This window comes from Polyodon spathula, chromosome 1 (genome assembly GCF_017654505.1).
Source record: "Polyodon spathula isolate WHYD16114869_AA chromosome 1, ASM1765450v1, whole genome shotgun sequence".
NCBI lineage: Eukaryota > Metazoa > Chordata > Actinopteri > Acipenseriformes > Polyodontidae > Polyodon > Polyodon spathula.
The window spans coordinates 2,315,627-2,342,089 of record NC_054534.1 but is presented as its reverse complement, the minus strand read 5'-3'; the positions used below and the strand labels follow the sequence as shown (position 1 = coordinate 2,342,089).

General features: G+C 42.1%; 1 protein-coding gene across 2 annotated transcripts; it reads left to right on the top strand.

Moving 5' to 3' along the window:
• Positions 1-358: 358 nt before the first annotated feature.
• On the top strand, positions 359-25,492 carry LOC121309020 (protein FAM219A-like). 2 transcript variants are annotated; one of them, XM_041241899.1, is made up of 4 exons: positions 359-600; positions 19,049-19,148; positions 24,647-24,749; positions 24,939-25,492. In XM_041241899.1, exons 1-4 carry the CDS (start codon positions 541-543, stop codon positions 25,003-25,005), a joined length of 330 nt encoding a protein of 109 aa, XP_041097833.1. In that variant the 5' UTR covers positions 359-540; the 3' UTR covers positions 25,006-25,492. The 2 variants fall into 2 exon arrangements, with proteins under 2 accessions (XP_041097833.1, XP_041097911.1); XM_041241977.1 differs by having other exon boundaries at positions 360-600; positions 24,849-25,492.
• Positions 25,493-26,463: the final 971 nt, after the last annotated feature.

Sequence of the window (26,463 nt, the reverse complement as noted above, 5' to 3'; positions counted from 1 at the left end):
AGAAAACGTGTACCTTGAAATAACGTAGTTTGCAAAATAATGTATCGTTTCAGTGGCGGAGTTAGGGTTCGCAGAAATGGTATGCAATTGAATAGCTGAAGTAAGCAAATGATATGTGGGGGTCCAAGGGCCGCTTAGGCAAACACAATGGTGTACTCGTATGTATCTGAACACGGAGGTAAGGCTGTGTTCATTCTGTACACGACCAGCCACATGCTTCTGCCTGTTCTTCGGAGCACATTATTTTCCACAGTCGCACGATAACTTGCCAACAATGCCAGCGCGACGTCATGAATAAGTAAAATGCGCTCTTCTTGTATTTGAATAGCCCCGCCCACTCTCGCCAATGCGGAACGCTCTTGGGCTCCCGGACGCGGAAGTGAGTTGTTGAGTCACTGCTACTGCCTGCTAGAGCCTTTTGACTGAGCTGGGATGAAGCAGAAAAGCATCTTCAAGGAATAAAATATAATAACAAAAATAATTATAATCATTTTAATTTTTTTAAAACTTACAAATAAATCAAATCCAAACGTCGCCAACATGATGGAAGAAATAGACAGATTTCAAGTGCCGACCGTGCATTCTGAGATGCAACCCCTGGTAAGACAGATGCACTGGGTGCAGTTTATGATGCTGTGCAATGGTATATTTTCGTATTTATATATTTATTTACTGTGGTGGTTTTCTCGTCGGGCGTGTTTGAAAAGCAACACTGAAAGACGTGGGAGTGTTGTCATTTATGTTAATGTAACTTTTTTTTGTACAATTATATGTATATCATAATAAATGTATTTTAAGAAAAAGACTGCGCCGTTGTTGATCTGGAATAATAATAAAAAATAAAAAAAAAACATATAATTGTGTATATATCTTTATATCGAGCAAATATATTTAATCTAATTCAAAACTCATTTTGAATTTAGTCGCCCGAAATGTGTTAAGATGTGCCGTTATATTATTTCGTTCAAAAGCAGCTGATTCTGATTCCTGTCCGCAGCTGTGCTTGTGTGTTTAGCTCTGGACTGAGCTCAGTATTACCCATTATGCACAGTCTTTTGGGAGGTGACGTATTGAAGAATGCAGTAAGTTTATTTTAAACCGTTGTGCTGTATTTTGTTTTTAATCTTGTGTTTGTTGTTGTCGGTAGCTTTGTATTTGATGACGAGGTAAGAGATCGCACTCAGCGATGTTTCGCATTCGGATGCGTTCACGGAGATCATTTTGCGCAGATTCTGTACAGAGTCTTGCCCATTTTAATGACGATCTAAGAATGATCTCAGTGAACGCACCCTTCACCATGCAGAGGTGCTGTCTATGGTACTGTACAGCGTACTGTCGCTGCCTTCCCAGGGTGTCTGCTGCTTGTAGCGGCGTGATTCCGGTGATATCACCATGAGCAGCAGCAGTTTCTAGCGGCGGTGCGCGAAAATAACGGAATGTGGTAACGGTCTATTGTAAACAGTGTTTATTCAATAACGAGCACGATTCATATCTTAGTTATCCACTCAGCATCTCTTGTTTTACTGCTCATCGATTTGTTAGTGGTCTTACATTGTGTGGGTTTGTTAATTCCCGTTTGCAGTTTGCACAGCTCTATTGCAGTCTGCTGTATATCAATTCTACACTAAGCAGTTGATGCAAGGCAGTTAGGGGTCAGCATAATAATAGTAAAACGAAATAATACTACTATGTAATGGCCTGTTCCCTGTGTTTTTAAATGCAGCTTACAGTATAGACCAGTGGGTTCCCTTATAAAATGGACGTTTTGTGTTTTCCCATGGTTACTATGGTTACATATAGTTTTACTATGACTTTATGGGTTATAGTTTTCTAAAAGTAATGTGTTACACATGTTTTTAAATGACAGAAAGACCTTTCAGATTTGGTATCCAGTAAGCCTTGCTCCTATGATGGGTTAATCACACAAAAGACTCCAATTAAAAGAACAAAAAACATATTTAGAGCCGCATGATGCCGTGTTGCCAAAAACAAAAAAAATAAATTACCTGCAACAGATTGATTCTTGCTGGTGTTGATCTTTGTTTCAAGCTGTTACAGTGGTTTGCAGAAGTATTCACCCCCTGCAAAGTTTACACATTTTGTTGGCACCTGAGCGTACTCCACGACACTTTCAAATTAGACTTTACATGTAGAATCTACACAAACTACTCCACATTAATAAAGTTAAAAAAAATGCAAATTTACAGATAAAAACAGATTAATCTCAGTTGCATAAGTACTCAACTCCTTTGCTATTGCAGCCCTAATCAGCTCAGGTGCAAATGATTTGTTTGAAAGGTCACAAAATTAGTGAAATGGTTTTAGCCTGTATGTTCTCAAAGTGGTTTAACTTGTAGATAATTTCCCTCAGGTATATAAAGACTTTCAAGCTGCAACTCACATAATGATCCAACAAAGCAACCATGAAGACCAAGGAGCTTTCGAAACAAGTCAGGGATAAAGTGGTAGAGAGGCACAGAGCAGAAGAAGGGTACAAGAAAATTTAAAAGGTGCTGATTATCCCTCTCAGCACAGTGAAGTCCATCATTAAGAAGTGGAAGATCCAGACACTACCACACTACCCAGAGTAAATTAATGAGATGAGATTGTGAGTAAAAGTAGAATTATATGTATCTGTTCACCTCATGTGTGCAGTATTCTGCCTTTGCTTTATCCTATTCATTAAAGAATTAAAACACAGTACAAAATGTAAAAATCCCAAACTGAAGCTTTTTTTTCAAACCTATCTGACATGAAATCTAAATCCAAGATGCAAGAATCCCAAACTGAGATTTTATTCCAAATCAACCTGTTGTGAAATGTTCATCAGATCCTCGTGGTTAGGTTGTTGTTGTTTTCTTTAATCAATTTTGCTTTGCCGCATGGTTGCTGAACAAGCCAAACAAAAGTACTTTTTGACACTACGTTCACGACAGAGATATGCCAGCGCTACTCCTTTTTTGAAACGAGCAATGTAGTTTCCAGCTTTGATGCAACATAAAATTATTTTCAGTTCGGCGCACACTTTTTATTAAACGAAAGAGCCGACTTCACTGCAGAGGTGGCATCCTGTGCGTACAGACCAGGATGTTGACAGTGCGTGTTTATATTCTGTTTTTTATATGTTTTATTTGGAGTCCAAGGGCCAGATTCGTTAGAATGAAAAGCGTTATAGCGACGGTGTACTGTACCTAGTTAGGGAATAGCCACGCCTGTGATTGTTGGCAGGGATAGACTTCTATAAGTGCGTGTGTGCGTCACAGTGCCGTCTCTGTTCTGCCTCAGAGCCATGTTGTCCTGTTCAGGGCCCTGTATAGCAGCACAGTCTCTCCCTTGCACACAGTGCCTTCCTTATCATTGACTGTGACCTCAACCTTTCCCCAGGCTTGTTCTTGCTGCAAAAAAGGTCTCCCCCTGCTTCGTTTTCTAATGGTGTTTTATGAAGTGTCTGGAGCTTGACTTACTCATGTAAAAATTTGCATTTTTAAAAAGCATACCATCTCAAAATCTGCTTTTTCAACAATAACACTTGCGTTTTTACATATTGCATCAAAATAGTTATATTATTTCCTAATGTAACGATTTTCAGATTAACACGAAAAACAATACACAGTATACATAGTGGTAGTAGAAATAGACATAAACAAAAGCTTACCTTGAACCATTCACAACACAAAAATGGACCAGTACTCTGCGGGTAGCTGTCAACATCATCACTAATCACTTCTTGTCCGATTTGCTCTATAACAGTTTCTGCAATCGCAGCCTGAACTTTTTCAGTGTTCTCGTGGGGTGTATAATATGTACCCATTTGAAGAGTAGAACAGCAATTTACTTTTAGTAACGTCATCATCATTGGGAATGTGCTATCTGGGATTTTGTCTTTAATGGCATAAAGAGTGCGCAACACTTACCCAACAGACTTTTACATATGCTTCTGTGCAGGTGCCAATATATGTTCCTGGTGCGCTGCCTGCTCTGTGTGTCGTTCTAATGCACTCTTCTGAGAAGTTTTACAGCCATGTGTGAAGACATTTTTCCCCAAATGACTCGTATGTTTTGCAATGCATGAAACCTTTTCACTAGAATCTTCCACCGCTTTTTCTTCGTACCGAAGCCAAGGAAATTCCTTCCTTGATATTCCTTCAATTCCGGCTTTAGCTGTAGTTCATTCGTTGAGTTGGCACCTAGCACAGATGCTTTCTCATTTGCCACTGTACTGTCGATTTTCATTTTCACCTAGAACCTGAGTTTCTTCAGTTGTAGTGTCTGTGGCACTATTACTAGCATTACTGTGGTCTGATTTTTAAATTTTGATCCAACAAAATAAAATCCTGGATTTTTGTTTGAATTTACTCATGATCTCTGTTTAAATACAAATAGTAAAGTGATTGTAAACGTGACCTCCCTACTCAACACCCGGGACGTGCGCAGTGCTATATGGGATACTGAGACCTCCCTGGCTTTTTTGCTTTAAGAGGATGCAGGGAGCAGTGGAACCATTTTTACACGTTGCATTGCATAAAACAGCTTAGTAATGTAAACAAAGTTATTGGATAGGGATGAAAAGGGGATCTGTGGTCTTTTACATCTGTGTTTTAGAAACACACTGTGATTATTTGTTTGTGTTTTATTAATATTTCTTATATAACTACGTAAACGCGACCTCTGTACATGCAGTTAAAAAAACTGCTATGATAATTTACTCAACTAACAATTCATTAATTCCATTGAGGGGTTCTTGTGATATAATATCGATATCAGAGCAAGATATTCTGTTGTTTTGGGGGAATTGTATTTTTCTTCGAACACTGTAATAAGAGACAGTGTTGTATTAAGAATAAGTGTACTTTTAAGAATAAGTGTACTTTTAAGAATAAGTTCTGGGGTAAAATCTTACAATCACTCTTCAGTGCAGAATGATTTCAGTGTTGTAAGCTTCAGTTTGTGTTTTAATGAAAATAAAATCTGCAACACAGGGAAGAATAAAAAACAGAATAAAAGTGAACCCTGCCTGTTTCCTGCCACAGCCTCATGTTGTTGCTCATCCTCCTTATCTCTGAGTCCTTCCATTCCCTGCTATTTGTCTTGTTAGCCACTTCATCTGCAGTCTGCACTGATCTTAATAATTTCTATCCACCTTTTACCTGCCCCCTGTGAATCTGACAGTAATCACTCTGGTGACAGGACCGATTTGTGGCACAATACACCTACAGCATCTCATTGGGAAAGTGCTGTCTAAATGCCTGTGGTTAAATTGTAATAGAATATTGACCACTTCCGTCAATGCCCCTGTCATGCAGCTGAAACAGCAACATATTCCTCCACCATCAAGCCACAAGTCTGCTTGTTTTCACTGAAGTGTTTTCGATTCTAACCCTGACTCGACTGTCGTGATGAGTGTCAGGATTGTGCCGGGTGGACTGGATGTTTGGTTGGGTTTGAGCCACTACAGTTCACTGCGTCTGTGTTTTTACCAGTTAGCTAAAACACATACCATGAACTGTATCAGGTCATCCAGCTTGCGAGGCAGCAGAGTGACAGTTCTGGGGCAGGCTAGTGGATATTGATGGACACAGACTCGCAGCTCTGGACAGACACTGTTTAGATTTTGGAAAAGTAGGTTCTGGGGGTGTGGAGTGATTAATGAATGGAACGTTACCCCTTTAGAATTAAATTCAAGGGTTAAAATTGCCAGCGCTGGTATGTACTGCCCAAACTGATTATTGGGATCAAGCTCTCCACAGGCGGGGGTCACGTGTTCATTGGGCTGATTTACAATTCCATGTTAAACAGTTAAACAGCTGCTTGGATTTGTATGGATTGTTGTTCTCCACACAGTCTAAGCGAACCTGCAGTCACCACAACCCAAGCAGTTTTACTTCACTTCAGGTAGATTAGCCCGGTCAACACCGATGAGTACAGTTTACACTGTATCCACTTCACCCACAGGCAAACATGCATGAAAATTGTTATCCAAATCAAGCAGATCAAGGTTTTTGGTGACTGATTTCATATCGAATGGCCCTATTATTATTATGATTATTATTATTATTATTATTATTATTATTATTATTATTAATATTATTATTATTATTATTATTTAGTAGACATTAACCTTTTAAGCCCCTTTGTGCTAGTCACTCATGTGCAGTAATGTCTTGTACTATAAGTAACATGTTGTGGTAATTAAAAAAATAATATATGTAGGTTTTCAAATTGGTTAAATAATATTTTAAATATGTTAAAGATTTAAATTGTTTTATTAACATCACAAGACCATTTACAAATGAGGGGAGGCCATTCGCCTCATTTAATCTCCTCCTGTTCCTTGCTGCTAATTGATCTTGAAGCTTTCTGCGTCAAGAACATGGCTAGTTAACCCACTCAATAACCTCACCACACTGTGTGAAGAAGTTTCTCCTTCACTTTCTTCTTTAAAGTTGGTATGCTTTGGAAATTAAACAGAATCTAATACCTCTAGTAGTAGTTTCCCTTATGAGCTGAGGGAGCAGCAATAAGGGAGAGATAAGGTAAAAAAAAAGAAAAAAAAAAGACCAGACTAAAATGAACCTCTCTCTGCACCTGCTCATTGAGTGCTTGTTTGTGAGCTGGAGGATTAGTGAGTTCAGTCCTGACTGCTCCTGTTCATTACAGTGGACTGAGTGTCCACTCGCTTTCTCACTGCTGCCCAGCTTTCAAACCACTGGGAATGTTTTTTCTCAGGATACTATTATTGGCTATAGATCTGTCTACCTGCCTTCTGCCTTCAACACAATTTCATGCCAGGTGATCTTAATGTTCACTGGCGTGGCAGAGTCTTTCACAATTAATAAAGTCTTCAGCTAAATCCAATTCTAAACCTTCAGGTGATAACATTTATTAGCGAAACCAAAAAAAAATAAAAATGCTGATCGTGCTCTTTGATCAGTAACTTGTTCACAGTGTGTTCAGAAAGTTTATTCAAAGTCTCTTGGTTTTGTTAGAGAAAGGAGCACTGTGCCTGTGTTATTTTCTTTCAGCAAGCAGAAAAAAGGTCACATACATAAATACTGTATTTACGTATTTTTTGGCTGATTGATTTAGAACACAGATTAAACATAGTATAAATTATAACATTGGAGGTCTTTTACCAGAGATTAGGGACCTCATATTGACCAATCAGGTTAAAGGAAATCCCAGATCCATTTTCTAAATCTTTAACAACTTTGCAACAAACCTGATTGTATTGTCTGATTTGTATTTGACATTTATTATAACCATTTCACACCAACATCTAAAAAAACATATTGTGCAGTCTGTGTTTCTGTGTACCATGTTGTAGTTAAATAATGTTACTTATCAGTAGAAGTATGGTTAGATTGTGGTGTGTGTACAGCAGCATTGTCACTACCAACTAAACTAACAATGAAATCAACAAAACATGACTTGGGCTTAAAAAAATTCTCGAAGAAAGCAGATTTTCTTAAATGAAGTTAGTTACCCAGGCGTGTGTGTTTAGATCTAAAAGCTGTAAGGGAGGTTGCTTTGAAAAAGCATGCAGCGACTCGTCTCCCTGACGTGAATGTGAGGGCTGATTGGAGGACTGTAGGGTGTTAATAGTTTAGAGTGATGTTTAATATATGTTTGGTATTGTTGCTAAATGTTTTACCATTGTCGGAAATATGCAGGCATAGGAGTAAGTGTACAGTGTCGGACAGTTTATTTCATATTCAGTATTTCTTAACAGTCGTTTTGGTATGCAGTTCAATGTTGTACACGTGCAGTCTTACACACGTTTTAGTAATTTAAGCTGCAGCGGCGGTACAGTATGTATAGAAATGAGATGACAGCAAGACATGCACACTCCCTGTATGTGAGACAGATTCATTGCAGTTTGGATATTCAATAATACAAAAGTCACTGTGTACTATGTGCTTCTAAAAACACATACAGCTTGTGTATACAAATGGAATCTGATACATTTTTGCTGTGATTTGTTTCGAGCTGATCTACCATAGAAAGACTTGGTGATGAATGCAGCCCTATACAGTACAGCATGTGGAGGGATGTGTATGTTTACCTGCTGTGCGTAGTCCGAGGATACCGGCAGCCATGTTTACTCTAAACATAATGTTTTTTATTAAACATTATTGCACAGACTGCATTACGATAGCACTCTATGCATCTTGAGGGAGATACAGTGTACGCTCACAAGATAATGCTGTCCTTGTTCTTCAAGCACAGGAGCTTCTCATGCTCTCGGGACTTATTCAGAGAGCTCCTGCCTGTTTGACCTCTGTTGCTGTTTTTCAGGAATGCTGTACCTGAACCTGGAGTTTTCCACAGTAGGCAAATAGCCCATGTAATTTATAAAGGGGCAGTTTGCCCACAGAGGGAAACATATTGGCCCCTGTGTCTATCCGGGGGGCAGGCAGCTGGGAAACGAGGAGTGAGCTTTAACCACCACTGCTATGGCCAGTATAGGTTCAATCCCCACAAGCTTTTTGATTCTTGCATTTCTGAAGATTGAGCAAAACACTTTCACGCTTCGTGCGCATTGCAGTCACTGGCTTGGGTAAACTCTGGTGCAGCTGACATTCAATTACAGGCTTGGTAATGAGTTTTACTCCACTGTAGTGTGTACTCCTATAGCGGAAGCACAGCCCCCAGCAGTCCTCTTTTTAGAAAAGTAGTATCGTTTGAGACTTACAGTAGTTATAATTGCGCTAGTGACCTAATATGGCTGCCTTTGCAATGGGCAGCGTTGGGTGACGTAATTCTGTTGCGTATTCTGTTTCCTGTAGGTGAGATGTGGTTAAAAGCTCTGTAACCACGAATACAGACGAGCCCGGCTATTTTGCATAGTAGTTGCCAGTTCACACCCAGCCTCTGCCCTGTAAAACCATGTTGCAGCCATGTGAGTTTTGCTGTCATGCACTTGATCGTGCTGATTCTGCCAAATGATGTTCAGAATAGACTCCTAACCATGACTGGATAGTTATTCCAATAATAGATTACACTGTGCGTCAGTCTTCACAGGGTTGTGAAGTGCTGCACCAGACTTCTTAGCTACTGTAGCTAGCTCTCTTCCTGTTCTGCATTGGATGTCTAAGGTATATCTAGATCAAGTGTACATATTTTTACATTTACAAGCAGGGATGGAAGTAAGGCTCCTAATGCAAAGCAGTTTCACCCATTACAGGTTTTTAATACAATCTTAATTAGCCACAGCATACGCAGGGAAAGACTGACAGTTATATCTTTATTTTTTAACACTAGCTTGTCCAACGCTGAGTAATGCTGTGAAATACCAGGCTGAAAAAATAAAACCTGTCTGTTTGCAAGGAAGGTTACAAATGTGCTGTGCCAGGTTAACTTTCTAAATCATTTGAAATCAGTTCAGCTTCTCTGCATTTGTGTACCATGCCTGAGTAAGTGATAATGAGAAATGTCATTATTTGTTAATTACTGTGAGGTGGTTAATGGAATGATGTAATTGGATATGGAATGGGATGCAATAAAAGGTTACAAACAACCCTTTGGGTAGAATGAAAGGAGATTCATATCTTTACTGCAGTTCTGTAATTGAAATGCGGTTTTGATCATGGTATGCAGTAATCGGCTTGTGGGAACACACTGCTGTTTCTTCATAATGACAGAGGGAAGGAGATGCTTCTTCAACCCTAGTCTTGTTGTTGAGGCAGAAACAGTTTTCCTTTTGCCACCTTGGACCCAAGCCTGACTGAACGCGGAAATTCTTAAAGTTTTTCACGTAGTGTTTACACTGCGGTTGTGCCCTGAGCCGGCTTAGGTCTGAATGCATGCGCATAACATCTAAATTTCAACACGTGCTCAGTGACGTCATAACAACCACTGAAGGGATGACGAGTTTCCCCTCCCCAAACCACAAAAACAGAAGAGGCAGAGTGGTATGACTCAATTGCTAATCAATCATTCAATTGGAGCCTCAGTACAACTGCACGTGAATTATTAAAAGTACAATTCCCTGTGCTCGCATGTTATTACATTTTACCTACACGTCTTCCACAGACCCATTTATATCCCGTGTACTAATGACTATACACCAACATTAACACACAACACGCACCATACAACACTGAAATACACACAGGGGCGGGGCAACATTGCCACATAACCCCCCCCCCCCTTGTGTGTAGCACATATGGCCTCAATGGCCACCTCCCCCCTTAAAATCCCATAAGTCTTGCTCAAAGTCCCGGGCCAAGAACAGGGACTTTAGGGGGTTCATGGGCAGCAATGTTGCCAGTAGCCAGGCTGCTACTGGTCATGCTGTCGGCAAACGTGCTGATGGTGGGGCGAGTCTCTCCTCCCGCTGTACCACTGGCAGCGGAAATGCTGCCAATGGCGAGGCTGTCAGCAGGCGTGCTGACAGCTCCCAGACTGACTCCTTCAGCCGGGGCAATTCCAGTAGTGGAGAGGCTGCTGAGGAAGGTGATCTCCTGACCTTTCCCCTCTTCTTAGCCGGCAGCTCCCTCTTGTAGCCACAACAACTCCAGCAGCCAAGCAGAGCTGACGGCAGCCCCAGGTGATGCGGAGCGGTTGGCAACCCTCTGCTGTGGAAAGGGACCGAGCAGGCATTCACCCTCTGCTGGTGGACAGGGACCCAGCAGGTATTCACCCTCTGCTGGTGGAGGTGGCGGAGGCAGAGGCAGCTCCTGCTGTTCTGCTCCTCGAGGTGACGAAGGCAGAGGCAGCTCCTGCTGCTGTGCTCTTGGCAGTGGAGGTGGCAGAGGCAGAGACAGCTCCTGCTGCTCTTCTCCTGGCGGTGGAGTTGGCAGAGGCGTGTAGTCTCCTGGCGCCGGTGGTGGGAGTGGCATGTAGTCTCCTGGCGCCGGAGGTGGGAGCGGAGTGTAGTCTCCTGGTGACGGAGGTGGGAGTGGCGTGTAGTCTCCTGGCGACGGAGGTGGGAGTGGCGTGTAGTCTCCTGGTGACGGAGGTGGGAGTGGCGTGTAGTCTCCTGGCGCCGGTGGTGGGAGTGGCGTGTAGTCTCCTGGCGACGGAGGTGGGAGCGGAGTGTAGTCTCCTGGCGACGGAGGTGGGAATGGCGTGTAGTCTCCTGGCGATGGAGGTAGGAGCAGCATGGTTCTCCTGGCGACAGAGGCTCTCCCTCATTTGCAGGAGACAGCAGCGTTGGCTCCTCTCCCTCTGGTCCTGGAGACAGCGTTGGGGTTTCTCCTGATGAGACCTCCCATATCGGCAGCCAGGTAGTTGAACACCATGGCTGTGATGTCTTGGAGAGACACTGGGTGGTATTGCTGTTCCCAGGTTTCCCAACGCTCCCCATCTCGGGTCCACAGCAGGTTAATCACCTTTGGGGGGGGTCTCTTTCCAGGCCACCTTCAGGGTCCGTCAGCCAGTCCCAGATCTCCCTCGAGCAAGCGGGCTTCTCCCACCGACGCTGGAGACAGAACCAGCAGGCACTCTCCCTCTGCTGGTCAAGACTTGGGCTGTGGACGCTCCGACTCCCCCTTTGCGGGCTGTGGACGCACTGACTCCTCCCTCTTGGGCTGTGGACTGACTGACTCCTCCCTCTTGGGCTGTGGACGTTCACCTCCTTCCACAGAGGCTGTGGAGGTGAAACCAGCAGGCATTCTTCCTCTGCTGGTGAGGACTTGGGCTGTGGACGCTCTGCCTTCCCCTTTGTAGGCTGTAGATGCCTGTGTTCCCCCCCATCAGGCTGTGGCTCCTCCCCCTCAGGCGTAGGACGACTGGGATCCTCATCCCCTGGCTCCTGTTCTGGGCAGTCCTCGTCCTTATGCCCATAAGCAATGCACATAGTGCACCACCTTGGCTCCTTCTGCTTCCTCCTCACCTTTCCCCTTCTCTGCCTCCTTCTCCTCACCTTCCTCTCCTGGGCCAGTTCCTCCTCTCCCTCTTGGTAGGGGTAGACAGCCACCAAGTGTCCATACACCCCACATTCTCCAGACCACTGAGGAGCTCATCCAGCTCAGTGCAGCCATCTCTCTAGCCTTCCATTTTTGTTGTGTATTCTTTTTTTTTTCTTTTTTTTAAAACTGCGGTTTCCTCTCTGGTCTGTGTCTAGGAGGCGCTGGTAATCCCACGATGACACCACTTGTCACAAAGACGGCTGTAGTGGGTGACGTCAGACCAGAACCAGGAACCAACACAAAATAAACAGAGAGGTGGAGTTTGGTGAAGCTCAGCATTTAATAATGAACAAACAGAAAATAAAAGGTTGTAAAGACAAACAAAAACACAGGACACGGCACTTTTGCCAAAATAAAGAGACAAGCACAGTGAGCTGATATTTTATCTATTATTACGATTGTTACCTCAGTTTCCAATCCCGTTCTCCACTCACCGTACACACAACCCCGAGTGAATGAAAATATGCTGCTTTTATGCAGCTGTATCCGAGACTTGATTGCTAATCAACCATTCAACTGCACATGAATTAATAAAAGTGCAATTCCCCATGCTCACATATTATTACATTTTACCTGCATGTGAAATGCTGTGCAATCCTCGTGCCTAAATACAAATAGACATTTTAAACAACTTGTGTTCCACAGACCCATTTATAGCCCTTGTACCAATGACTATACACCAACATTAACACACAACACGCACCATACAACACTGAAATACACACAGGGGCAGGGCAACTTTGCCACAAGCATCCATACATCTAAATGCAGTGTCAGCAGAGGATCACGAGGAACAGCAGGGTGCATGTCATCTGCACATGTGCAAGGAATTCTGTATCTTGTACAGTTTAGCACAGCATTGCAATGCTTTTTATTGTGCTAGCATGTGATATGGAGCAGTTCCTTCAGATCACATCTGGTTAGGGTTCAGGACAATTCAATTCTTAATTGAAATCTGTATTTGCCTTTCAAAGACCAGCCTTAGTACTGCAGTGCATCAGTACACAACCACACAGTAAGACAAGTACAAATATAGCAGGACCAAAAATAAACTGAGTTTTGTAAATACAGTCTAGGGACGGGGCATGTGGGGCCCGTTCTCGGAGAAGCAAGGTATTATGACAGCAAGAAAAGTTCAGTACCTGAGTCGCACTTAAAAGAAAAACAGGCTGTACCAACCTGACACTCGGGGAGTTCAAAAATAGCACAATGCAGTACCCCGTACATGACATTCCAAATTATACCTGGCGTGACAGCACAAGTTATCAGCATGCAATTTATCTTAATTGCTAAGTAGATCTGTCATCCAGCCTCTGTTCCGAGCCCTTCTTATCATTGTGAAACCCAGCAGTAATTGCGTGCAGCCTCCTGTCATTTGGACATGCTGAAGGGGTGCTTATTAAATTATTTTGGTTTAACGTGATGACTGATCAGGGTCACGGTCTCTGACCAACCTTCTATACATCCATTTGTGTTGAGTGGTGTACAGTACAGGATATAATATGTACCTTGGTCATCTTTCCATCTACAGAGTGGAGTCGACAGTACCGTACCAACAAAATCGCTAAGTGGGTCTTGCAGCAATTTTATAGCCTGATACAAATTTCAAAGTTAGTACCATATTACTGTACATTAAAGAAATCTGTAATGAGTAAAATAAACCTGGTATACCCGTCAAGTGAGCTTTACAAACAGAAGAGAAACACTCCTTTGTATTGCACAGTCGTACAGAATTGTTTTTTCTTTGCATGATGTGCACATGGTCATTTTTGACACTGAATACTTTTAACCAGTGTTTTTTCAAGTTCACTGATATTTTGTCTTAACCAGCAATATAATTCTGCACCAATAGGGCTTACATTACCCCAAACCTCCCGGAAACCAAGAAGTGGTACATATACTTCAGTTCCCTTTAGGGGGCAATAAACTGTTATTTTAAAGTATTGTATTTGTGCATTTACACAATTAAAGAAATGAATAAATGAACCTGGCACAAATTCATCACTGCAGTCCAGTATTATATTAGTGAAATCTAGTGAATGCTTGAAAGCATGCATGCATGTTATAGTTATCAATCACAAGCGAGTGTCTTAACTACAGTGCAAACGAGCCAGGCTTGTCTACATTTGTGGTTTTAAGAGCTTTTAACCACTGTCAGTTGAACACAATATGTAAAGGTTGCTTTTCTCAAGACTTGCCTATTTCAGTGTCTTACTAGAAAAAAAAACAAATACACAGTTACCATAATGTGTGTGTGTCTTTCATCTAGGAAAATGTGAGCCCTGCTGTTATTCACTGGGATTGTTTTGTTAGCTCTCATTTCCCTTGATGGCAGTGCCATGTCCCACATATAACGACTGTGTGGGGACACTAGCAATAAGCAGTGCTGCTCTCCAGTCTGTATGGGACTCTAGTAATAGGCAGTGCTGCTCTCCAGTCTGTATGGGACTCTAGTAATAGGCAGTGCTGCTTTCCAGTCTGTATGGGACTCTAGTAATAGGCAGTGCTGCTTTCCAGTCTGTATGGGACTCTAGTAATAGGCAGTGCTGCTTTCCAGTCTGTATGGGACTCTAGTAATAGGCAGTGCTGCTTTCCAGTCTGTATGGGACTCTAGTAATAGGCAGTGCTGCTTTCCAGTCTGTATGGGACTCTAGTAATAGGCAGTGCTGCTTTCCAGTCTGTATGGGACTCTAGTAATAGGCAGTGCTGCTTTCCAGTCTGTATGGGACTCTAGTAATAGGCAGTGCTGCTCTCCAGTCTGTATGGGACTCTAGTAATAGGCAGTGCTGCTCTCCAGTCTGTATGGGACTCTAGTAATAGGCAGTGCTGCTTTCCAGTCTGTATGGGACTCTAGTAATAGGCAGTGCTGCTTTCCAGTCTGTATGGGACTCTAGTAATAGGCAGTGCTGCTTTCCAGTCTGTATGGGACTCTAGTAATAGGCAGTGCTGCTTTCCAGTCTGTATGGGACTCTAGTAATAGGCAGTGCTGCTTTCCAGTCTGTATGGGACTCTAGTAATAGGCAGTACTGCTCTCCAGTCTGTATGGGACTCTAGTAATAGGCAGTGCTGCTCTCCAGTCTGTATGGGACTCTAGTAATAGGCAGTGCTGCTTTCCAGTCTGTATGGGACTCTAGTAATAGGCAGTGCTGCTCTCCAGTCTGTATGGGACTCTAGTAATAGGCAGTGCTGCTTTCCAGTCTGTATGGGACTCTAGTAATAGGCAGTGCTGCTCTCCAGTCTGTATGGGACTCTAGTAATAGGCAGTGCTGCTGCTCCAGTCTGTATGGGACTCTAGTAATAGGCAGTGCTGCTCTCCAGTCTGTATGGGACTCTAGTAATAGGCAGTGCTGCTCTCCAGTCTGTATGGGACTCTAGTAATAGGCAGTGCTGCTCTCCATTCTTCTCCACTTTTTAAGGAAGGTAGTTTCAGTTCAATTTGTTAAATGTCTAAATTTCATCATTCAACACAATTAAACATTTAAACTTTAGCATTCAACACAATGAAACATTTAAACTGTATTATTCAACACAATGAAACATTGAAACTATTATTCAACACAATTAAACGTTTACATTTTTATTCAACACAATTAAACATTTAAATGTCATCAATGTGTTCAACACGTTTAAACTTGTATGTTTGGAATGTTTGAAACGCAAATCGCAAATGTGTTTTCCTTATGATATCACAGGTTGTAAGTTCCCATTTCAGAGAGTAAATTGAGTATTTGGATAGGAAGAGGAACTCTGCAGCTCAACTAATATTAGAAAGAGTATTGACATGGAGGGTTTTGAAAAGCGCTGCATATTTCTTATCAGCTGGCAAACAAATTATGGGATGCGCTGCTCAGTTAAGGATGAGTTTATCCCTAGAGGAGGTTTGCACACGGTTGGGAGGATCAAAGATGGAGAGGGATTATCTGTCAAAATACAATTCAAGTTTTATATTCCCTTCTTCTTATTCAACTACAGGCATCCATCCCAGACCACGGAACACTCAGGAGGAAAGCAAAACATTGAAAAGGCAAATCAATTTGTAAATTGGAGATTTAAAATGTTTGCCATAACGCTAAAGGCACTGTTTAACAGTTTCTAATCACATTAAACTCTGATTATCTTGCACTAACTTTGTAGTTGACCTTGTCTGCTCTTACTATAATGTAATGCCCTCTAGTCAAGGTTCTATTGCCTAAATAGTTCCATAATTAACGTTTTAATTCAGTCTGGCTAATTCAATTCATGCCCTTATGAGAGATGGGATATGTCCCTGCAGCAACGCTGCCCTGCTGAGTCCCTCTGCATTTCTTGTGTTGTCTGATAAGAAAATAAACCTTCCATTCCCAGCAGGTATTCCAAATATAGATAACGCTCTCTCACAATCAGTGTTCAGCAGATATTCCAAATAAAGATAACGCTCTCTCACAATCAGTGTTCAGCAGATATTCCAAATAAAGGTAACGCTCTCTCACAATCAGTGTTCAGCAGATATTCCAAATAAAGGTAACGCTTTCTCACAATCAGTGTTCAGTTCAGAGCCTGTTTAGCACTATCAACTCATCTTTTACAAAAATAAATAAAGAAATAATACAATGACAACAATGAGTTTTATGCTTTTGTACCTGCTTGGGAAATGTCCTATTCTTGTCAGATGCTTGCTGTTTTATTATATTCTCACCTCAATAGCGAGTTATTGGTGAAATACAGTTGGTTTGAAGACTCCTGCAGTGAAGTGGTGTGTAATTATCTATATGAGGCTCTGAATGAACCCCGTCCTCACAATGCAGATCTCCAGCAGGACTGTGTGAAAGCTCAGAGAGCAACGTGCTGGTATTGACATACTGTTTCGTTTGTAGATTCATGTGTAGACGAGAGCGCTGCCCTCCATGTTAGAGCTGCAGAGCGGGACTTCTGATTTAGTGTCAGTTCAGCCACTGACTTTCTGACTCTGAGTGACGTAGAAGAGTCTTCAGTAACAACAAAAAAACTAAACCAGCGTTTTAGAGAACTGGCTTTTATACATTCCTGTGTGTTTTACTAATCTCATTGTTGCCGCCACTGCTAATACTTCATAAACCGTTTCAGTTACAGATAAGTGATCTACAGTAGAAGGGACACTTTACCCTTATAAAAGTTTACTATAGTAAAAACATAGCAAAGTGAAGGCATGGTAAAGCAATGGTAAGCATTGTAAAGAACAGCACGGTATAAAGTGTATTCATAAATATGGCAATCCAGGGTAAACTATGGTAAATGCATAGTATAACAATGGGAAAAGCATGGTAAAACTGTAAAAATACTGTGGTAAACTTTTATACGGATAAGCTTGCTGTGATGCTAGTTGAGAAACATGGTACTGTGCTTGTACTGTAGCAGCTGCAGGAGCCACTTTACTAAGTACTGCCTCTCAGTTTGGCTGCTATTGAGAAACTGTCTCTGAATAAATAAGTAAAGGTGCAGTAGCAGTATGGCGGCTGGCACTTGACTGTGTATAAATCCAGCTTTAATACCACGTCTTGAAATTGAAGTGCTTCAGATTGAGTGTTTCCAAGTGGTACCACTTTATTGTTTGATCTGGTGTGGCGGCAGGGGCACAGTTCCGAGCCCCTTCAACTGCGTAGATCATCGCAAGACCGGTTCATCAAGATTTATTTCTTTATTTCCTCATTGAGTTAGATGTGTTTGGCTCTCTGTCATGACAAAATTAACAATCTGCAGCAGCAGCTTCTAGAAAAACAATGCTTTTGGTGAGTTTTTAAATCACAGTGAAATGTCCTCTAGGTGCAAGCGTTGAAGCCAGAATGCCCTTCACTTGTGAGTTGAAACAGAGAGCAATGCTTCTTCAAGGTGAAGTATTGAGTGTTCTTTTAATCCCTTGATTGCACGGACCTTGCTCTGGAGTGAACAGCAGTGTTTGTTATTCACTCAGCATCCACAAACAAGCAAAGCAGATCTGTCTGATTAAACATGCTTTCTTCTAATTTACACATTCAGTGAAAAGTTAAGTTTTCTAAAACTAATAAAAGTAGTTTTACTGGTGTTGAAGTGAACTTATAACGCTATTGTTCTAAACTCCAAAGTGTGACCAGCAGGACAAAGCACCCCGAATTCACAGCCTGAGACCGGGACGCAAACTCGGTACCTAGTCCTTCCCTGCCCTGTGTCTTAACCACTGAACAAAGGAGCCAGTCACAGAGCAGATGCATTCCCTTCTTTATCCTCCTTTCCCTGTGTACTGTAGGTAGCGATACTGTCAACATATATACCAGCCATCAAAATAAACATAACACTATTATAACACATTTATTTTAGGAAAAAAATAAGGTATATAAATGATGGACCTTGACAAAATGTTTTGGTTTCTTTTTAATAACTCAATCATTCATCCTTGACCATGACACCCTTGAGTGACTGTGACTGAAGCATGTGCACTTAATGATCTAATTAGACAGTTGATTGGACACTGGAAATTGAGTGATTTTAGCTATTGAACTGCAAGCTTGAATAAAAGCAATAAAGAAATTTACAGAAAAAAATAATAATATGCCACATCTGTCAAGAGCAGCGCCTTTATGCAATCGGCATGTTGGAGGCTGGACTAGGGCAGCCTACTGTGGCTCACCGTTTTGGGTGCTCACAGCCAGCAATTTAAAACCTGGCAAAACGGTATAACCAGACCCTCAGCCCACGAACTGGGAGACCAAGAGTCACAACACCTACCCAAGATCGACAGATCAATCTGCAGCATCTTCGTGATGTCAGTTGTTAATCTGCACAATAAAAAGCCACTGCACCTGCTCTAAAACGGAGTTTGTCATTTTTCAATCACATCTAGTGCATTTTATACAAATATAAGTGACAAGTTTCTTTTGATGCTCAGTATATGTTTTTCTTTTCAGAAATGTGTCTTTGCACTTGTTTCAAAACACAACTCTGTTTAAGGTACTGAAGTGACTACAGTATTCAGTGAGTTTACTGTACCATTGAAACCAGGCCTGAGAAATTATATTATTGTGAATTCACTTTGTGTGAAACGGATACTCAGCATGTTCCTCCAGCTCCTTTCTCATAACCCCCCCCCCCCCCCCCCCGAACACACCATATTAACCTGGCTATGTTATTGATGTGTTTTCAAACAGGACCCGGCAGCCTCTTCCGTCTCTGAGGGTGATTCAGACACACGAGAGGGGGAGACCGTGGCCATAAATTACAAGCCCTCCCCACTGCAGATGAAAATAGGTAAGTCTGCACCATGCACCTCAACACATTTCCAACAGGACAGCTGCATGATGTGAGACTGCACCATGCACCTCAACACATTTCCAACAGGACAGCTGCATGATGTGAGACTGCACCATGCACCTCAACACATTTCCAACAGGACAGCTGCATGATGTGAGACTGCACCATGCACCTCAACACATTTCCAACAGGACAGCTGCATGATGTGAGTCTGCACCATGCACCTCAACACATTTCCAACAGGACAGCTGCATGATGTGAGACACACCTCAGCATTGTCACCATGCACCTCAGGACATTGCCATTAGCCAAGATTGATTGAGTGTGCACCAACCTCAGGACAGCTGCATGATGTGAGACCACCATGGACAGGACAGCTGCATGATGTGAGTCTGCACCATGCACCTCAACACATTTCCAACAGGACAGCTGCATGATGTGAGACTGCACCATGCACCTCAACACATTCCCAACAGGACAGCTGCATGATGTGAGACTGCACCATGCACCTCAACACATTCCCAACAGGACAGCTGCATGATGTGAGACTGACCATGACTGCACCATGCACCTCAGCATGGACAGCTGCATGATGTGAGTCTGCACCATGCACCTCAACACATTCCCAACAGGACAGCTGCAAATAAAAAGCTCAGCACATTGCCAACAGGACAGCTGCATGATGTGAGTCTGCACCATGCACCTCAGCACATTTCCAACAGGACAGCTGCATGATGTGAGACTGCACCATGCACCTCAACACATTTCCAACAGGACAGCTGCATGAGGTGAGACTGCACCATGCACCTCAGCACATTGCCAACAGGACAGCTGCATGATGTGAGTCTGCACCATGCACCTCAACACATTTCCAACAGGACAGCTGCATGATGTTTAGTCTTATGGAAGTTTTCCTTTTAGAATTGGCTGGTTTTACAGACTCAGTTAATCTTCTGTCACCTTAACTAGGATAACGTTACCCAAGATTACTGAGTGTGAACTCGGGTCTGATAGAGAAGGGTCGATGTAAGCTTATAGTGGTGCTGTTTGGGAACATGCCACCCTGCTATTAGCAGCTGAGGAGCCGCAATCAGAAATACTGTCTCTGTGTCTGGCTGTGTTTGAGAAACTGTTTCTGAATAAATGGCAGCAATGTAGAGCTGGCACTTGAACACAGTTCTGATGCAGCACACACAGCACCAAGATCTGAAGTGCATGTTACTGCAATGCTGGGAATAAAAAGCCATCCTTTCAGAGTTGACAGAGCTTGTTACTCACCAGTCACTGCTGGAATACTAACCACTGCTGTGGAGGTCACAAGCATGCGCCTAGCGAGGCACTGTGTACTGGAACACTGCTATCAGCATGCTGTGCTGTACTGTATGTGAAGGGGTTGTCAGTGGTACCATCTGACCTCAGTGACAGGGCTTGAGATAGGTGATTTTATCTGAACAAGAGTAAAACAGAATAGTAATCTTGCATCGTTTGTAACAGATGGAAATTTCATCACATTGAAATTGTCTGTACTGTTTAATTCTTCTGATTTAACTATAGAAAGAAATGATACTATGGCATTGAGTGCTGTGTAAGATACAATCTGATTTCATTTTCAAGGTCAGTGCGTCCTCCTCGGTTGATGCCAGCTTCTACCACACAGCATCTTCCCTATATGATATTTTGTATGTATTTGGCAGTATGGAAAGATCATCACGCCCAGAGTTGTGCTGGTTTCCTGCAAATGTTGCCATTCGAGGGACTCCTGAGAGACGTGTCACGATGACCACGCTGCTCAAGGCACTCTGTTTAGAGACAAGCGGATCGCACAGGCACCCACGATCCTGCAGCTTGTGGAGTCACTATTCACTCCTGAATAGCACAGCTCTCACACAGCTTATTGTGTGTAGAACTAGAGCAGCACCTGACGCACATCGTCACCTCTGAAAGGTGTTGACAGTGTCCACCCAAGGGACCTTTTTGACCTGAAAAAAGAAACAAGGCCCGGGAGTCACAAATGGAGATTAGATAAAGGAGCATTCAAAACAGAAAATAGGAGGCACTTTTTTTACACAGAGAATTGTGGGAGACTGGAACCAACTCCTCAGTAATGTTGGTCAAGCTGACACCCTGGGATCCTTCAAAAAGCTGCTTGATGAGATTCTGGGATCAATAAGCTACTAACAACCAAACGAGTAAAAAAAAAAAAACATTGTCTGATAACTAAAAACTGTGGCTGACAGTGTAAGATACACGTGTAAAAGCCTCAATTCAGTTTACTACTAATATATGTTTAGAAAATCCATACACTATAAACTAACATTATGAGGCTGCCCATATGTTTTTGTATTATGTTGTAATTGCATATTGAGTCAGTGGCATTCTGGTTAATTATTAAACAGCCAAGCTTGGCTGTAGATCTATGGATCTGCACTCAGAGTACAGATACATTCACATATTCACGTGTTTTTGTAATTGCTCTTATTTGAAATCATTCTTATCCATTTATTGTACTCACTACTTGCTCTTAATGGAATTTACTTTTATAACCAAATATTAAATTCAACTGCTCTTAGTCGTAATCTCTCTCAAACGTAATCATTTACTGTGTTTATATTCTCTTTTGTAATTTGACTCTTATTTACTACTGAAAATTAACGTACACTTATAACTGCTCTTATCTGTAATGCTGATACTTTGTAACAACTGTAAGTCTCCAACAATAGTCGGCAGTCTTTATAAGTTTTATCAGAATAATAATAATAATAATAATAATAATAATAATAATAATAATAATAATAATAATAATAATATCCTCCAGAAGTGTGGTCATCAAAAAGGCTTGGACTTTCCAGTAGTCAGATACTGAAAAGTAATTTCAATAAAAAAATAAAAAAATATTTAGAGTTCTAAAACCCAAACCAATATTCTGTCTTCCAAAAAAAAATGTGACGCTGACACTGTCTAATAACTAGGTCTCCAACAAGAATCGGCAGTGCGTATACTTTTTATCAGAATGTTTGTTCTGCACGTTAATCCTACAGCTTTGTTTTAGGCAAAAAATGGTGTAAGTCAGAAACCAACATTGAATTGGAAAGCAATTTGATAGCCTGACCCGGCCCTTGTAAAAGTTCCTCATGGTACAGGGATGGGAATAAGACTTGTTGCATAGTAATTGCACTCATTCCAGGTTTTACTATGAGCTTGATTACGCACATTGTATAGGTAACAAGTTCAGGTGTGTCTTATTAAACTCATAGTAAAACCAGGAATGGATCAAACCGCTATGCAATAGGAGTCCCATTTCCACCCCTGTAATAAAAGTATAGCAGAATGTAATAAAGTGTGGCAAAGCAAGTAAGTATTGTAAAGCCCAGAGAGGTAAAGTAAAGAATATTTTAAAAAACATGGTAAGCTGTGGTAAATGCAAAATACTGTATGCTGTAACCATGGGAAAAGTACAGAATACATGCAGAATTACTGTGCAAATTTACTGGTAAACTTTTATAAGGAGAAAATTTAGAATTCCTTATGCTTTATGCTTTCAGTTTTATCATGGAACTCTGATTTCTCCAAGGAATAAAAGTGGGTTTCTTTCATAACTTCTTAATGAGTAATAAATATATTTATGCTGGGGACTCTGCTTTGCATGTAGAGCACAGAGTCAAACACCCAACAGTGTTCCCACTTCTCATTGGCAGACAGTAAAACACTCTACCACAGCTCAACTGCATCAGTGTTGCGGGTCACAGGATTGCTTATTTGTGTTTACTGGAGCAATTAGAGTTGAGCCTTGGACTAACATGGTAGTACACTTCAGACAATAAACAAGAGATACCTGGTATAGAACATGCATGCAAAGCAAAGCCCCGTGTATACTGGAGAGCAGCACATGGGTGAGTTTAGTATGTGCTGTATGAAAAGTGAGGCTTTGACTATTAGGGGTGTAACGATACACTGAGCATGATTCAGATCACGGTACACAGGTCCCCATCCGATATATATCACGATATGCAGGTTGTGATAACAATATGTATCGCGCTGCATGTGATGGTCCATATGGGCTGCTGTGTGTGTAACTGCATCAAGTGATCAGTGACAGCAGTCTAGAGTATCAAACTGCATTTTTTTTGATCAAAACAGACTTGAAGGAACTAAGCTAAAGCTTTACAGATAGAGCCTGGACTGTAGTGAACAGTAATAGCCACTTGTCATTGAAGTAGCTGCATCGCTTGTTTTATCTTCCGTGCAGTTTGCCTGGTGAAGCCTGTGTTTCCTCGCACACAGCAGGGCAGTGAGAGACGCTGCTTTTCATACACAGGGTGAAGGAGACGCCCCATGGTACTTGTTTCCCAGATCCCTTCTTCCTGCCTGGGCTGGCAGGCATTCAAGCTGTTTACTGGTGTCACCCCACTCAGTAATGAGGACTGAGCCTCTCCCAGCTGTCAACACAACAGCCTTGACAACATACAGCAACAAGTGTTTGATCTGGCTCTGAAATGTGTCTCTGTGACTTGTGTTATTGTGTATATGGTACATTTGTTCAAGTTGAGGCAGTAAGCTGTGCCAGACACACAATGATAATGTTTACCGAACTCTGCTTTCTTAGGGCAGCATTACGACCAAAGCCTTACACTCTCTGAGATGCAATCGCTGTACAGTGCTGCACAGGTTTTATTGCATGCTGTGGTTTCTTTCCAGTATCGGGGAATTCGGCTTTCATCACAAGTGATATGCAAGTTTGTTTTCTCAGTGAATATCAGAAGTGAGTGGTGTCTTGAGAAATACTTTGCAAGCTTTGCAATGGATGGGAAAACAGCAGTTACTATGTCTGCGTCTCACTGCTAGTTTGTTGTTAGCTTTGTTTGGGAAAGATAAAGAGTGAGTTGCTTCACATTCATTGTTTTTATACTCATCTTACTGTTGTATGTAGTTAGCAATCATTCGGAGGGGTTCTTGGGGTTATTACAATTTTACTATAAATCCTTTACCTGCCTTTGAGCTTGTGTGGAGAATCATAAGCACTGGAACTGAACAGCCTTGCTTATTCCACTTGAATCATGTGACAATGTGACCTAGTAACTCTACCAGTCCCACCCACTGTCTTGGTCTATGAATGCAGAGTCACTGGGGCTAGCAGTGTTGAAAAGGCACATTGTCACATGATTTGAATGGTATGAGGAAGGCTGTCCAGCACAAAGGATTCTCAGGACTAGCTCAGAGTCATGTAAAGGCAGATTGAGAGAATTGATGATAACTCAGTTTTGGGGAACAGCCTAATTCTGTGGTTTACTCGTTGACCACAATATTGGGGAAAGGGTTTCTGGTTCGTGCCTCGCACCATTCTCCACAGTGCTTACAAGTAGCTGTGTAAAAGCTGTGCTTTTGGCATGTATCACAATACAAATAATACACACCTCTATAACAGTACTGTATATTTCCAGTATGTTAATATCAATATACCCCCCGCTGTAACGCTGGTGTTTGTTCTGTGGTTTCAGAGAAACAGAGAGAGCTGGCCAGAAAGGGGTCCCTGAAGAATGGAAACGTGGGAAGCCCAGTCAATCAGCAGCCCAAGAAGAACAACGTCATGGCCAGAACACGGTAAGAGAACCCAGCGCTGTTTCACGCCAGAGGCAGAGGGGTGGTTAAAACATATTGCACCTCAGAGATCTGTATTGTAATCAGGCTGTTTCTTCTTAGGCATGCAGTGTGCTGGTCCTCGTGGATAACTGCACTGCCTTAAATGGGTAGAACCTGGAGAGAACCTTTTTTTTTTTTTTTTTAATGCAGTAGGGTGCAAAATGATGAGCCCATCTGCAGAAGTCCAATAAGTAGAGAGTTTCTTAAAGAACACTGAGCTGCACAGGAGCAGCAGGGGGGAGGAGTGAAAAAGCAAACAAGAAGTAAGACCGCAACAACTAATAGAAGACGGCTTTGAGAAATGAAAGATTTCCAAGGGAGCCGTCCAGAGTCTGTGTGTTTGATGCTTGATATATTGGTTGTCTCTGTCAATGGGAATGTTGGTTGTTTTGACAAGGCCACATTCCGTGCATGTACACAGCTCTGCAGTGAGGGCACACTGCCATGTTTTTTCAGCTGCATACAGCAGTATTTCATTGACACGTGCGCCGGCTTTACAGGACTGGGAAAGAAAAGACAACACGATGTCAGTTTTTCAGCATCAGCAGGTTGAATGGGCAGGCAGTGTGAGCAAGTGGACGTACTTTGTTATGGTTACGCTGAACCAGAAGGAGAACCGTATTGTCTATCATGAGTGTAGTGTCTAATTATGCTTGTTTGTTATTATTAGACGGCTAACATGATCCGGAGCTGTCACTACAGGCCAGCACAAAACCTGGACAGCACCGCACTTGTTTCACGATAAATTGTATTTGCACCACGAGCACTACAGCACTCACCCTGGACTGGTGACTGTGTTTGTATATTGTGGGTGAATTAAAGATTATTAAAAATTGTTTCGGGACTGAACCCCTCGGTTAAACAGTGTAGTACACAGCCTTGTTATTATTATATTATTATATTTACAGTTACAGTTTGTCATCAGACTTTAAATTATAAATAAAAGACCATTGCACCTGGATTATCGTTGTCTGTCTGTTATTGATCACTGCATCACTCCTGCACCCGCACACTGTTAACCACTTTGCCACACTCCCTCACACATTCGTCATGTGACTACCAGTGACATATGAACTGATTAACACTTCCAGCTTCTCTACTGTTGTCAAGGAAACCTCATACACAGTGAGTGGCCACAGCAGTCTTGGCAGTAGACCAAACTGAAAGCACCGGAGTTTTAGTTTGCCTGATAAACCGCTGCTGTCTACGCTCTTCAACACAACAGCCTTGACAATATACAGCAACAAGCATACATGGATGACTGTCATGTCATCCATGTGTGCTCTAATTGGTGACAGTCGCATTTCAGAAGCCAAGCTCTCTCCTCCCGCTACCCATTTTGACACCCTAATAATTCTTCCATTGCCATGGTAAAAGCCAGTGGAGAAATGGTGCATACTGCCATTATTCCAGTTTCTACACATTGCCATGTAGTGTTGAATTCTGAAGTTGAAAAACTAAATTGAAAATCTCCGAAATAGGTTTTCATTAAGTTTGTTATTGTCATCGGTACGCTGAAAAAATCAAATGCTGCCCAAAGAAGTTCATGTGGTACTGAACTGTATGCATTAGCTAAATCCAGGAATGTCACATGGAGCTCCTTCCTCTCCTTTATAGCTGTTTGAAATTTGTTGCCAGATCACACTGATGTGCTCTAAGCATCCTGGGAAACCTG

Excerpts from the sequence above, each read along its gene's own strand:
- LOC121309020 (XM_041241899.1), top strand. The coding sequence starts at position 541 with ATGATGGAAGAAATAGACAGATTTCAAGTGCCGACCGTGCATTCTGAG. Across the intron at positions 601-19,048 it reads ATTCTGAGATGCAACCCCTG|GACCCGGCAGCCTCTTCCGT; the intron begins GTAAGACAGATG and ends GTTTTCAAACAG. Across the intron at positions 19,149-24,646 it reads CCCACTGCAGATGAAAATAG|AGAAACAGAGAGAGCTGGCC; the intron begins GTAAGTCTGCAC and ends CTGTGGTTTCAG.